Source organism: Lissotriton helveticus, chromosome 2_1 (genome assembly GCF_964261635.1).
Source record: "Lissotriton helveticus chromosome 2_1, aLisHel1.1, whole genome shotgun sequence".
Lineage (NCBI taxonomy): Eukaryota > Metazoa > Chordata > Amphibia > Caudata > Salamandridae > Lissotriton > Lissotriton helveticus.
This window is the reverse complement of record NC_136059.1, coordinates 600,244,948-600,260,143: the sequence shown is the minus strand read 5'-3', so window position 1 is coordinate 600,260,143 and position 15,196 is coordinate 600,244,948. Positions and strand designations below refer to the sequence as shown.

The following is a 15,196-nucleotide window of genomic DNA, read 5'->3' as shown; positions in this document are numbered from 1 at the left end:
CAAAATCCACCTTATCGCCAAAGAGGTGAGTGCTGTTAAAGTGCATGTTCATAAGGGACGCCTGGATATCCCCTGAAAAGTCAGCTGGCCTCAGCTAGGTGTGGTATCTAAGTACCACTGTAGAAGCAATGGTTCTGCCCAGTGAGTCAGTTGTATCGAATCTGCAGCATTGTGTAAACTTTGCTACAACTCTACCCTCAGCAATGGCTTGGGTTGGCATGGTCCAAGCCTCCTCCGGATCCACAGGCAGCACGGGAAGTAGGGGTTCTGAGGGGACACCCCGGATTGAAGCACCTCTTTGTAGTCATTGCTCTTGACTTCTACAGTAAGCAGCATAAGGTCAGCACTTCAGCTGCCCCTTTGGACACGATCCTCCATAACCACAGTAGGAGGAGAGAGGAAACCAGTGTCTGGAGAGGTATCCAGACCACGGGCATCAGGGATAACCATAGGGATCCTCAGATCATCTCCCATCTCCAATCATAAGTCTGAGTCCAGTCAATGCTGGTGTCATGTTACGCTGGTCCGGATCCATATCTTCCTCTACCTAAACAGCAGCCCACATGCTAGATCTGATTTTCTCTAACAACGCGAACCTTAGAGTGGGCATCCCCTATGTTTGACCTGGTCTGACCACTCCCTACTACTGTTTACCTTTAGCATAGAGGCTAGGCCCTCAATATATTGGACAAATGAAAGGCAAAGGGACTGGCAAAAACCTACCACAGAGACCCTGGGGCCAGTACAACTAGAGTCTCTGTCACAGCTGACAGGTGACCCAGACAATGACTCTTCCAGTTTCAACAAATGAGTCACAACTGCCCTAGATACAGTAGCACCCCTAAAGACGGTCACTAGGACAAAATCTAAACTTTCCGCCACTTGGTTCTCTGAGGAACTAAGAAGGGAGAAGACTTGCTGCAAGAAGTTGGAACGTACTTGGAGAAAGTCTTATAATCAGGCAGACAAAGACCTATGTAAAGAAAGTTTGAAAAAATGTCACAGGCTGAAGCATTGGAAAATGAGGGAATATTTTGCCAACTGTACCGAGAGGGCAGACAAATCTTTAAGATTGCAAAATCTTTTATGAACCCTATAGCCTTAGACTGCCCATTTCTTCCCTCTTCGGAGCTCTGCTCAAATTGGTCAATTTTTTAAAACTAAGATTCACAATATCTATTCTACGTTTCCTCCAGATGAGGAACTCTCCACCCTACTGCTGTTCCCAGACTCTCACACCTCAATACCAGATTTGTCCCTCTGCGTATTGAGGAATCGCTAGCTGAGCTACTGAGATGTAAATCAGGCTCTCCCAGTGATCCCTGCCCTGCCCTGCCTGCTTTTTCAGTCTGCTAGTGCATTGGCTAAATCCCATACTGAATCAGATCTTGAACTCCTCCTTTTAATTAGACATTTACCCTGAGGCTTGGAAGCATGCTTTCTACTTCCACTACTAAAACAACTAGCGGCAGTCCTGGGGTTTTTGGTCATTTCAGACCTATTTCTTTGTTACCTGCCCCAGCCAAAATCTTGGAAAGTATGGTGCATAAGCAACTCGCAACCTTCATAGAAACCAATGGTCTCCTTCATGCTTCCCATTTGGGTTTCAGAGCTGACCATAGCACAGAGACAGCTCTTTTAGTAGTCTCTGAATCAATACGGGAGTCTGTGGACCAAGTGGCTTCGGCCATGTTAGTGCTGCTGGAGTTATCGACAGATTGGATATGGTAGCACACCCAATCTGGCTCAGGAGACTAAATAAGGCCAGAGTGCACAGTACGGCTTTGTCCTAGTTATGACCATTTGTGGATGATCGTTCCCAACAGGTGTTTCTTCGCCCTTTTCTCTCATTGCACAAACCTCTGAAGTGTGGGGTACCACAGGGCTCGGCACTTAGCCCATTGCTTTTTAACATCTACCTCGCCCCACTGGCCACTCTGATTGACTCGTGGGGTGTGAAAGTGGTCTCTTATGAGGACGACACGCAACTTGTGTTCTCTTTTAAAGAACAAGCAGTGGAGGCTTTTCATAATTGTAAGGCATGTCTAAAAACATCTCGGTATGGATGAATAAGAATTGCCTGAAATTAAATGGAGAAAAAAACAGAAGTCCTGTTTTTTAGCCAGGTATCCCCCCTCCGCCCAATCTCTGGTGGCCGCCAGAAATGAATCCACCTCCAATCCCCTCAGAGTCAGCCAGAAATCTGGGAATCAGGCTGGATAAGGATCTCTCTTTTTCCGCCCAGATACGACACATCTCCTCTACATGTTTTTGGAAGATGAGTGCAAAAAGGAAATGTATACGCTGCAGGAGGAACATCGGAACACAGTGGTCCATGCTCTGGTTACTTCTCACTTGGAATATGCAAACAGCCTATACTTGGGGCTACCCGCATACCTAATGCGCAGGCTCCAAATTATCCAAAACTCCAAGGCAAGATTGATCAGGCGGGTACCTTTGCGTCACCGTATCACTCTGCATTTGAGACAGCTTCATTGGCTCCCTGTAATTAGGAGGATAGAGTTCAAGTCACTGATCCTTCCTTTTAGGGCTTCCAGAAGTGTGGGACTTATGTACCACTGGAAGAGGCTGCAGCTTTACCATCAAAAGTGGGTCTTGAGATTCGACAACCTGCGCCTCCTAAAAATTCCACACTTCCGTAAAGCCCGATTGGGAGGTAGATCTTTCGCTGTACTATCTACAAAACTCTGGAACACCCTCCCACGCCACCTGTGACTGCTGGATTCAGAAACAGAATTTCAGACAGCATTAAAAACCTGGCTCTTCAGGAAGACATAACGACCCACACAACCCTCACGTTAGTACTCTGCTAGTGCCGGAACACTTTCGCTGAGGTAGCAGTGTGCGCTTTAGAAATTGCTCATTCATTCATTCATTCATCTGAATGCAGGAATTATGATGGGATTGGTGCTGCCGATGGGCATCAGCAGCACCAGGAATGGTTCCACTGAAACAAACCCCGGTGGAGGTAATGAAGTTGTGACCATGGTCGGTCCGAACCCAGGAACCGATCCAGAGGGCCCTAATGGCCTCAAGGGCAAAAACCTGCTGGTTGAAGTCCATCTGGAGCCCCTCTTGGACCCATGGGACTCAAAGCTTTTGGACAACCCACCAATGAGGTGCATGGCCTCATAAAATTCTTTCATTTGGGGGGGGGAGGGGAATCGCTCCAGCTCAAGGAAACTTGGGGAGGCTCACGCTCCATGGGGATGATGTGGGAGTGGGGCATTGATTTGTGGTATTGTTCCTGCACCACGTTTGATGATGTGGACTGACACAGAAAAGTAAAAAAATGCTTCAACTTCTTAGACTTCTTCTTGTGGGACTTAACCAATAAAATCAGGGATTGCGTCAAAGCCCGGCCCGAGCCACTCTGCTCTCTGGACCCCCTCATGACCGGGAACTGGAGCAGTGTTGAGTCATGTGTTGAGCGACCAAGAGCTTCATGGGTCACTCTCTGATTTACTTTGGAAGCACAGTCTTGCAATCGAGGAGGCCTTGGAGTCATGGTCCAGCTTCAGGCACCAAAGGCTAACTAAGTGGGGTCTGTTACAGACATTTGTCTGTGACAGGCACTACAAAGCTTGAAAACAGTATGTTTTTTAGGGGACATTAGTCAAAAAAGTGTTGAAAAAAAGGCACACTGGTGACAAAAAATAAATAAAAATCTAGTCAAAAAATGACTAAGGGGAGCTTGATCTGGATCCGGAATCTACACTGATGACACGGAATGGAAGGAACTGATTTCAGGGTGCTGGGGTGATGCCTATAAAGGCATCGAGTTAGTCACTTTTGGCGTGGACAACGCCATGCAGAGCCAAATGATGCCCCCTACCGAACACAAGGGCACTGCTCAGAAAAAGTTTCTGGATCCAGTTAGATGCCTGGGGATTATTCTAAAGTATGAAATCTGTGGTTAGAACTCTCTATCAGATGTGGTTGCCTCCCTCTTCAGGATACTAAAATTGAATATAAAAATACTTTTCATGCAACACTCATTGTGTTAAAACATTATACATACACACAGTCTAGTGTTAAGCATACTCCATACCTTGATTTTGTGAAAATTTCGAGTTATCAACTTCAAGTGTTTCAATTGAAGACATAAGGAGTACCACTTCTTGTTCTTCTTCACTTAATTCCACGTGATCGGCCTTGAATTTTATGAAGGAATCTTTGTACCTCACAATAGCTGGTCTAATATTGTCAATACATCCATTACAATACATGAGCTCAAGCTCAACCTGGTCAGAAACAGACAAGAGGACGGCCAGGTTAATCAGCAGATATTCCAGAGATTCAACACTGTAGTAAAATTGCATTTTCAGAACTGGAATCCTGAGGTGGCCGTTGTCCATTAAAAAAGGAGGTATGCATCGAGGGTGACTCTTTGGATAGTCAGCAACAGATATGTTGCCTTCCTTTGGTAAAAGTGTAAATGCATCAGAATATTCTGGCTGTTTGAATATCGCCTTGCATATAGCGCTACGCGCTGGAAGCCTGCAGTCATTTTAAAAGCCCCGTTTTGTCGTTTTGGTTTATTTAATTTTGCTCGCTTTTTACCTTGGTTTTAATTACAGATTAGAATTGTTTAGATATTCATAGTTGCCCTACCTGTGCCCTTAGACACGGATCGCATTGCTGCACTATAAAATCCTGCTGCATTCACCGCCATTTGGGCGGCCCGGTCCCCGCGCTTTGTTTTCCTGGGGCGCCATTTTGGGTCGGTCTCAGAAGCACTCCTCAGCCATTCGCTGAAGCCGACACGTGGACTGGCTAGAGGCTGTAATTGGTGCTTGTATTTAAGTCGGGTAAGAGAGACCTTTACTTCTGTTTGAATATCGCCTTGCATATAGCGCTACGCGCTGGAAGCCTGCAGTCATTTTAAAAGCCCCGTTTTGTCGTTTTGGTTTATTTAATTTTGCTCGCTTTTTACCTTGGTTTTAATTACAGATTAGAATTGTTTAGATATTCATAGTTGCCCTACCTGTGCCCTTAGACACAGATCGCATTGCTGCACTATAAAATCCTGCTGCATTCACCGCCATTTGGGCGGCCCGGTCCCCGCGCTTTGTTTTCCTGGGGCGCCATTTTGGGTCGGTCTCAGAAGCACTCCTCAGCCATTCGCTGAAGCCGACACGTGGACTGGCTAGAGGCTGTAATTGGTGCTTGTATTTAAGTCGGGTAGGAGAGACCTTTACTTCTGTTTGAATATCGCCTTGCATATAGCGCTACGCGCTGGAAGCCTGCAGTCATTTTAAAAGCCCCGTTTTGTCGTTTTGGTTTATTTAATTTTGCTCGCTTTTTACCTTGGTTTTAATTACAGATTAGAATTGTTTAGATATTCATAGTTGCCCTACCTGTGCCCTTAGACACGGATCGTATTGCTGCACTATAAAATCCTGCTGCATTCACCGCCATTTGGGCTGCCCGGTCCCCGCGCTTTGTTTTCCTGGGGCGCCATTTTGGGTCGGTCTCAGAAGCACTCCTCAGCCATTCGCTGAAGCCGACACGTGGACTGGCTAGAGGCTGTAATTGGTGCTTGTATTTAAGTCGGGTAGGAGAGACCTTTACTTCTGTTTGAATATCGCCTTGCATATAGCGCTACGCGCTGGAAGCCTGCAGTCATTTTAAAAGCCCCGTTTTGTCGTTTTGGTTTATTTAATTTTGCTCGCTTTTTACCTTGGTTTTAATTACAGATTAGAATTGTTTAGATATTCATAGTTGCCCTACCTGTGCCCTTAGACACGGATCGCATTGCTGCACTATAAAATCCTGCTGCATTCACCGCCATTTGGGCGGCCCGGTCCCCGCGCTTTGTTTTCCTGGGGCGCCATTTTGGGTCGGTCTCAGAAGCACTCCTCAGCCATTCGCTGAAGCCGACACGTGGACTCGCTAGAGCCCTACATAATCAGTAGGGTATGGCGCGCAGCATGTACGCGCAGCGTGGACGCCACAGTGACGCCGGAGTCACGCCAGAGTCCAGCCCGTCTGCGCCCGTCCGCGCCGTGGACGTGCTGGACGGCTGGACCCTGGACTTAGAAGATGCCTCTGTCTCCCCTTTCAAGTATACCCGCCATGAGATGGTACGCCTGAAACCCCATAGCCTTATCTGTTCGCATACCTACGAACCATACGACCTTCTTCGCCCTCTGCGATGTGGCTGTTGCCACACATGTTTGTCTGTCAATTCCTCCCCCCCTCACCCCTCAGCTGACCGCCCCGCTGTCACTGGACCTAGGACAGTCGGAGTAGAAGGCATTTTGATCAACGCCCGCTCCCTTGTTAAGAACAATATAATGTTTAGGGAGATGGTTCTCGATAGAAAGCCGGCTCTAGTGTTTATTACGGAAACCTGGGCTAAAGAGTCATCTGGCCCTGACCTGATCGAAGCGGTCCCAGAAGGGTACTGTCTGACTAGACTGGACAGACAGGGGCGAGTGGGAGGGGGGATAGCGATCCTTTATCAAGACCACTTGTATTGCCACACAGTATCTATATCCGACTTTCCGGATAGCTTTCAAGCCCTCCACTTCACCGTAAAGGAAGGGCAAATCCCTCTTTTCAACGGAATTCTGTTGTATCGCCCTCCGGGCTCGAGGACTGAGTTCACAAACAACCTCCTCCAGTCCCTGGAACCTTACTTTGGTCGTGATAACTTCTCCATTTTGGGAGATTTTAATTATCATCTAGAACGACTAGATCTATCTGACACTTCTTGTCTTATCGATGCCCTGGTCTCCTGTGGACTCACGCAGCGAGTCAGCGGCGCCACTCATCGTGCAGGCCATACATTAGATGGCATCTTCTCTAATGACCAGCGTTTGACCATCATGGATCCGGTACATCTATCCTGGTCGGATCACCTTACGGTTCCATTTCTTTTGGAATATCCACGGATGGATGGAAATAAAACAGGGAAGCACACTAAGGAAACTGGCAGAAATTTTAGGAATATTGGCAATGATTCCTTTTTGCCATGGGCGGCTAGCCTTTCCGCTATCAGCATGGACAATGTTCAGACTGCGGTCGGTCACTTTGAACAGGTCATCACTGAGGCCCTGAATGAACTTGCCCCACTTCAAACACGCTGCCGAGCTAGGAAGAGACCCTCTGCCCCATGGTACTCGGAATCCCTCAGACTCCTCAGGCAAGAAGTGAGGAGGATGGAGAGGCTCTGGCATTCGAGCTGGGACTTTAGGAACAAGGAAGCCCATAAACTTCTGGTCAGAAAATACAAATCTGAGATTGTGCAGGCCAAGCAAGATTACTTTGTGGCCATGACAACCTCGCTCTCCTCGCCGAAGGAGCTCTTTAGAATCGTTGATTCCTTAGTCAACCTTCAAATACCTGACCCCGTCGCACCTTCACAAGATCTATGCGATAATATTGCGTCCTTCTTTCATTCTAAGATACAGGACATCTATCTGGCTCTTGAGGTACAAAGAGCCTCATTCAGTGGGCCCCCTGCTTTGGTTCAGACAAATATGACCACCTCAGACATCTCCCCACGGAGCACCCTGGACTCTTTCCCCCTGCTCACTCTGCAAGATCTGGAGATTTTGCTCAATAAAACTAAATCTGGCTCCCCCCCAGATATTTGCCCATTGAGGATCATCAAGCAGTGTAGAGAAACCTTCCTACCGCCTCTACTAGAAATTATGAATCTAGCCTTGAGGGACGGTCTCTTCCCCTCGGAGTGGAAGAGTGCAGTAGTGAAACCTCTGCTGAAGAAGGCTTCCCTCGACCCGGAGGTCCTAAAAAACTTCCGGCCGATCTCACTGCTCCCAGCCCCTGCGAAGATGCTTGAGTCACATCTAAACAAGCATCTTGCCGCCTTTGTGGATAGCTCGGGCTGCCTGGACTTCTCCCAGCATGGATTCAGGAGGGAACACAGCACTGAGTCGGCCCTTACTATTGTGCTCGATAAGATCCGCACTCAAGTAGATGGGGGCCAGACCACCCTCCTAGTCCTGTTGGATCTAACTGCGGCTTTTGATACCCTCTCCCCCTCAGTACTTACATCTCGTCTGAGGGAAGTGGGAGTGAAGGGCGCAGCTTTAGATCTCTTGACTTCCTTCCTTGTTGGAAGGGAACAAAGAGTGAAGCTGGGAGAGTTTCTATCTCCATCCCGACCTGTGCTGTGTGGGGTCCCGCAGGGGTCGGCTCTTAGTCCGACCGTATTTAATATCTACGTGACCCCACTGGCCAGATTAATTAGATCTTTCGGGATGGAGGTAGTTTCTTACGCTGATGACACCCAAATCCTCGTCTCTCTTTCCCATTCAGATGTACCAACCGCCTCCAATTTTAGATCTTGTATGGAGGCGGTTGGTCTGTGGATGATCCACAATTCACTTAAGCTGAATGGGGAGAAGACGGAGGTGATGGTGTTCGGAGGGAAAGAGGACACATGGTCAGCCAGCTGGTGGCCTGGCTCGTTAGGAATATGTCCCTCCCCCACGGCATCTGCTAAGAACCTTGGGGTGATGATAGACCCTGCCCTGGACATGAGCAGACAGGTTAGTAGAACCATCTCCACCTGTTGGGGCATCATTCACACCCTCAGAAGAATCAGGAAGTATCTTTCCCTGCAGTCCAGAAAACAAATAGCTGTCGCTCTCATTGGCTCACGACTGGGCTACTGCAATGCGCTGTATGCGGGCCTAAATAGGAGCCTTCTGCAGCGCTTGCAGGTAGTCCAGAACGCTGCAGCCAGATTTGTTTTAGATATCCCCAAACGCTCCTCGGCCACGTTGGCCAGGAAAGCGCTGCACTGGCTGCCGGTAGAACACCGAGTGCGCTTCAAAGTCCTATGCATGACTTACAGAGCCATTGCAAAGAACAGTGCCATGGGAGTCGGCTCCATCATTTCCCATTACACCCCTGGGAGAGCCCTGCGCTCCTCCAAGAAACTGCTCCTGACAGTCCCCCGCATACGCAGAGCCAAGTGGGGTGGCAGGGCTTTTTCTACTCTTGCCCCTAAATGGTGGAATGACCTTCCCCTTGATCTCAGGTCTCTACCGTCCCTGCAGATATTCCGTAGTGCCCTTAAAACTCGCCTTTTCCTGCAAGCCTATATGTAAGGTTGTACATTCCCACTTTGATCTGATTGTTAGGCGCCTTGATACCTGCGGGTTATTGTTCTGCGCAATATAAATTTTTATCAAATCAAATCAAATCAAATCAATTTTTGGAATCCCCCATAAGGAATAGGTTTGTGTAAGATCTGTCACTTGTGACTCTGCCTTACATGCTGTTCCTCTTACAGACACTTGAACACTGGCCAGCAAAGAAAGACTTTCTGGATGCCCCCTAAGGAATTCCAGAATGGGACTGTTTGGTAGAGATAATATACTGAAATTAATTGGACTATGCAAACAGCCTATACTTGGGGCTACCCGCATACCTAATGCGCAGGCTGCAAATTATCCAAAACTCCAAGGCAAGATTGATCAGGCGGGTACCTTTGCGTCACCGTATCACTCTGCATTTGAGACAGCTTCATTGGCTCCCTGTGATTAGGCGGATAGAGTTCAAGTCACTGATCCTTCCTTTTAGGGCCTCTAGAAGTGTGGGACTTATGTACCACTGGAAGAGGCTGCAGCTTTACCATCAAAAGTGGGTCTTGAGATTCGACAACCTGCGCCTCCTAAAAATTCCACACTTCCGTAAAGCCCGATTGGGATGTAGATCTTTCGCTGTACTATCTACAAAACTCTGGAGCACCCTCCCACGCCACCTGTGACTGCTGGATTCAGAAATAGAATTTCAGACAGCATTAAAAACCTGGCTCTTCAGGAAGACATAACAACCCACACAACCCTCACGTTAGTTCTCTGCTAGTGCCGGAACACTTTCGCTGAGGTAGCAGTGTGCGCTTTAGAAATTGCTCATTCATTCATTCATTCATCTGAATGTAGGAATTATGATGGGATTGGTGCTGCCGATGGGCATCAGCAGCATCAGGAACGGTTCCACTGAAACGAACCCCGGTGGAGGTAATGAAGTTGTGACCATGGTCGGTCCGGACCCAGGAACCGATCCAGAGGGCCCTAATGGCCTCAAGGGCAAAAACCTGCTGGTTGAAGTCCATCTGGAGCCCCTCTTGGACCCATGGGACTCAAAGCTTTTGGGCCACCCACCACTGAGGTGCATGGCCTCATAAAATTCTTTCATTTGGGAGGGGAAGGGGAATCGCTCCAGCTCCAGGAAACTTGGGGAGGCTCACGCTCCATGGGGATGATGTGGGAGTGGGGCATTGATTTGTGGTATTGTTCCTGCACCACGTTTGATGACGTGGACTGACACAGAAAAGTAAAAAAATGCTTCAACTTCTTAAACTTCTTCTTGTGAGACTTAACCAATAAAATCAGGGATTGCGTCAAAGCCCGGCCCGAGCCACTCTGCTCTCTCGACCCCCTCATGACCGGGAACTGGAGCAGTGTTGAGTCATGTGTTGAGCGACCAAGAGCTTCGTGGGTCACTCTCTGATTTACTTTGGAAGCACAGTCTTGCAATCGAGGAGGCCTTGGAGTCATGGTCCAGCTCCAGGCACCAAAGGCTAACTAAGTGAGGGTCTGTTACAGACATCTGTCTGTGACAGGCACTACAAAGCTTGAAAACAGTAGGTTTTTTAGGGGACATTAATCAAAAAAATGTTGTAAAAAAGGCACATTGGTGACAAAAAATTAAAAAATCTAGTCAAAAAATGACTAAGGGGAGCTTGATCTGGATCCGGAATCTACACTGATGACACGGAATGGAAGGAACTGATTTCAGGGTGCTGGGGTGATGCCTATAAAGGCATTGAGTTAGTCACTTTTGGCGTGGACAACGCCATGCAGAGCCAAATGATGCCCCCTACCGAACACAAGGGCACTGCTCAGAAAAAGTTTCTGGATCCAGTTAGATGCCTGGGGATTATTCTAAAGTATAAAATCTTTGGTTAGAACTCTCTATCAGATGTGGTTGCCTCCCTCTTCAGGATACTAAAATTGAATATAAAAACACTTTTCATGCAACACTCATTGTGTTAAAACATTATACATACACACAGTCTAGTGTTAAGCATACTCCATACCTTGATTTTGTGAAAATTTCGAGTTATCAACTTCAAGTGTTTCAATTGAAGACATAAGGAGTACCACTTCTTGTTCTTCTGCACTTAATTCCACATGATCGGCCTTGAATTTTATGAAGGAATCTTTGTACCTCACAATAGCTGGTCTAATAATGTCAATGCATCCATTACAATACATGAGCTCAAGCTCAACCTGGTCAGAAACAGACAAGAGGACGGCCAGGTTAATCAGCAGATATTCCAGAGATTCAACACTGTAGTAAAATCGCATTTTCAGAACTGGAATCCTGTGGTGGCCGTTGTCCATTAAAAAAGGAGGTATGCATCGAGGGTGACTCTTTGGATAGTCAGCAACAGATATGTTGCCTTCCTTTGGTAAAAGTGTAAATGCATCAGAATATTCTGGCTCAATTTTTGGAATCCCCCATAAGGAATAGGTTTGTGTAAGATCTGTCACTTGTGACTCTGCCTTACATGCTGTTCCTCTTACAGACACTTGAACACTGGCAAGCAAAGAAAGACTTTCTGGATGTCCCCTAAGGAATTCCAGAATGGGGCTGTTTGGTAGAGATAATATACTGAAATTAATTGATTTTCCTTTTATAAACTGCTTGATTATAGGAGCACAAATGTCCATCGAATCACTTGCATGAGCGACTTCAATGGCAAATTTTAGACACCAATCAATCAGATAGGTATGAAACGTTTCAGGGAAGGTAGCGCTCAAAGTCAACACCAAAGATTCTATGTGTATTAAATCTGGGTGCTGCTGCAAGTAATTGCTGTTGTCCGACTGGCACTTGAAGGATTCACTGCTATCAAATAGGCTAAATAAGTGAAAAATGATCATTGCTGTTGACTTTGGAGTTCTGCAGGCATATTTCAAAAAATAGTGAAAGCGCCCTGCAGCTTTATGAAAGGTGTCGACGTGCTGCAAATAAGTTAACGCTTCTTCTCGGTCTTTCTCGAAGTCAGATTCAAGGAGTTCACTCATTCTTGTAGCAGCCAGATGTTCTTGGAATGAGCAGTGAAAGAACCTGTAAACCGGGCGCAGCATTTGTGCTGTGAATTTACTCAACAGGCCGAACTGGAGCATTTCATCGCCACTGACCCCAGCTTCAGAGAGGTCATTGTCGCTGAACTCAAAGCAGTCCTGAAGAAGACCTTTGAGAGCAAGCTGACCACAGGCAGAGGTCAAGGCTTTCACATTTTCTGTGGCATGAGGAAATCTGTGTCTGTTGTATAGTAAATATGCCTTACATATTGCCGTCTCACTTAGAATATGTCCATTTGGGTACTGAACCCAAAATACACAGAGAGCAAGTGTGAACGTTGGGGTTTTTAGATGCCCACGAAATGTTTCAGACTTGGCTAATGTAACCAAAAATCTATCAACCAGGGGTAAATTATGGGAAAATAAGGTTCTGCACAGATAGATACTGCTATAGAGAGGAAAATCCATGATGCTCAGTACGGTTTTTGAAAACCTCCGCAACTTTCCACCTCTATGTGTACGTGCAGTAAAAACCAGGCATAGTTTGTTTATATAGTTCTTGTGAATTATTTCTCCTATGATTTCAGGGACTGGATTCGTCTCTCCATAGTCATCAAAAAGAAACAAAACTTGTCCATCCAGCTGCTGGATGAATTCCTTGAGGCTGGCGTCTGTCAGTGCTCCTGGGGATTTCAGCAACTGTTGAATTATCATGTCAGCCAGACCTTGCTCCCCTTCGGTGGAACTGAGGGAGAGATAAAACACAAGGTTGAACCTATTCAACATGGGACAACATCCTGAGGCCCAGAGGACTGCAATCTTCCTCAGCAGAGCTGTCTTGCCGCTGCCGGCTTCCCCTTCTATCATTGTGATGGAGTCCAGCTGGGGGAGGATCTCAGGGAACGTGAGCTTCTTCAATGGCTGGTACTTGGAGTCCTTTGAAACAATTATTAGATCTCCATAGAGCAAATTCAAGTCAATGGAAACATGAGTAGAGTCACCAAACGATGATATTTTCCTGAAATTTGCCTCTGTGTACACTGTTTTCATCTTTTTATTAAGGTTCTCTGCCTCTTGAAGCCAATGCTTTCTACTGCTTGTCAAACCTGTGGAAAAATGAAGACATTAACTATTACATCTTTATTTCAGATTTCTCCCTGAAAACAGTTCTACACATTTCAATGTAGTATAATACACTAATAACTAATGTAAACATCAGTGCTTGTTTGGTGCACATTTTATTCTACTCTTTCATGAAGCCTCACTTGGAATAGGTATGTGTTAAGGTATGCCCCCGGATTATCAAGAAGGGAATCTCGACAGTACGAAATAACGTGACCAGAATATTGAAGCAGAAAAAGCTAAAGGTAAGTATGCATAAACTTTCTATATCTAACATTTCAGAAAAATTGGAATTATTGATTGAATATTGTACAGCTTGGAAATGGTTCATAACCTCTATATTTTTTCGCCCCCTGGGGAGAGTAGGGTCGGCAGAGCGTTTTCGCGCAAGACAGGAAGGACAAGGTGTAGGTAGAGTCAAGGGGTTAGGTTACGGGTGGGGATAGGGCTACAGTAAAAAGGGGACTGGGGAGGAGATGTCATCCTCTTCCTGCCCTCAGCGCCATAGGGGAGGGTCCAGTTTTAATTGGAGCTGTAGTGTAGTTTTAGAATAGGTTTAGGCCCAAGCTGTGGGTTGGGGCGGGCGGTGTGCAGCCAGTGAAATGGTCCGCATAGCTTTATTTAGGAGGAATTGCCGTTCTCTCCCCATCCACGGGTCGCCTCCAGCCCGAGGTGATGACGCTCACACGAGGAGAGGATTGCCGTGCCTGAAGCGGAAGCGGTCCGTGCTGCTCTGCAGGCTCCTGGGGTTCTGGATGAGGCGTTGGTCGGGATGACCCGTACACCCTGATTTGCTTTGGCTGGGGTCGCTGCTGCGGTGGAGGCGTGCCAAGAGGAGCCACCACCGTCATGGCCTGATGGCGCCTGTGCCCTCTCAGGTTCAAAGAGCCTGGGGGGGCACAAGCCAGCGGTAGAGGTAGGCAGAGGCATGGGTGGGCTGGGGGGCACAATACGTCTCCTAGACGCCGGGCAGAAGCTGCAAAGGGGTCAGCGGCGACCTGCCCTCCATCGAGGGAGCGGGCATTGGCGGCGCCAGAGTATGAGTTTGTGCCTGGTATGAAAGGAAAAGGTGTGAAGAGAGCAGTGCATGAGGTACTGGGGGTGCCTGTTGAGGTGGAGCAAGAAGAACAACTGGAGCATGATGAGGAGTGTGATGATTTGGAAGAGGGTGAGGTGCGTGACAGTGTGGATTGGGGGAGGGCAAAGGCGGCAACGGGAAGGTTTGGTGTTTTGCAGGCACCACTGGCCAGAACCAGGGGGAGCAAGGAGGTGAACCAGAAGACGGATGACGCCAGAGGAAAGGATCGGTAGGTGCCCACAAATTTATCAGGTGAGGGTGCTTGGTGGGCTGCGTGGGATGATGGCCCCAAAGGGGGCAGAAGAAAGCCTGACGGTCGGTGGGTGTGGTGGAGGGGTCCTTGAGGGACCCAGTAACGCCTGCTAAAGCGGCAGTGGAACCGGCGGGGGGGCAAGCATTTGGTAGGCGCAGGCATCCAGATGGACAGGACTGACAAACAAGAAGGGAAGGATGACAAGAGTGAGGACAAACACCATAAGAAATTACCATATATGGGGTTGGCGATGGCATTGGGGTCACACTTGTCAGAAAAAACGAAGTCCAGGATTTGGAAACATGAGTATGTGGACATATTCAAGCCTTTACATAGGGAGTTACAGACCAAAGAGGGTTCTAAAAAAGAGGAGTGGGAATTGACGAAGCGGCCAAGGGTGCCGGTCAATATGGAGAATTGGACGTCGGCGTTTCTGATTTATACGAGTATATGTTGCAAGAAACACTTGGATCGTTCAATAGCGTGGCCTAAGTATGTGGCTATCATTCCGAAGGCTCAGATGCATTACGTTGGTTTAGCTTGGCTCAGTTACGAAGAGGAGTTTAGGGCCACGATTATTGTTAATCCAGATAAGCCCTGGGGGGAGGTGGGTCAGGAACTCTGGATGCAGTGGATGTCCTCCAC

General features: G+C 47.5%; 1 protein-coding gene across 1 annotated transcript in view; it reads right to left on the bottom strand.

Annotated features, from left to right (window-relative positions):
• Positions 1-15,196, bottom strand: part of LOC144818171 (baculoviral IAP repeat-containing protein 1-like) — an 863,533-nt gene that overhangs the window by 181,053 nt on the left and 667,284 nt on the right. Inside the window, exon 10 of the mRNA XM_078675293.1 lies at positions 11,105-13,204. Within this exon, the coding sequence (XP_078531419.1) occupies positions 11,105-13,204 (2,100 nt within the window). The remainder of the gene's footprint in view (positions 1-11,104; positions 13,205-15,196) is intronic.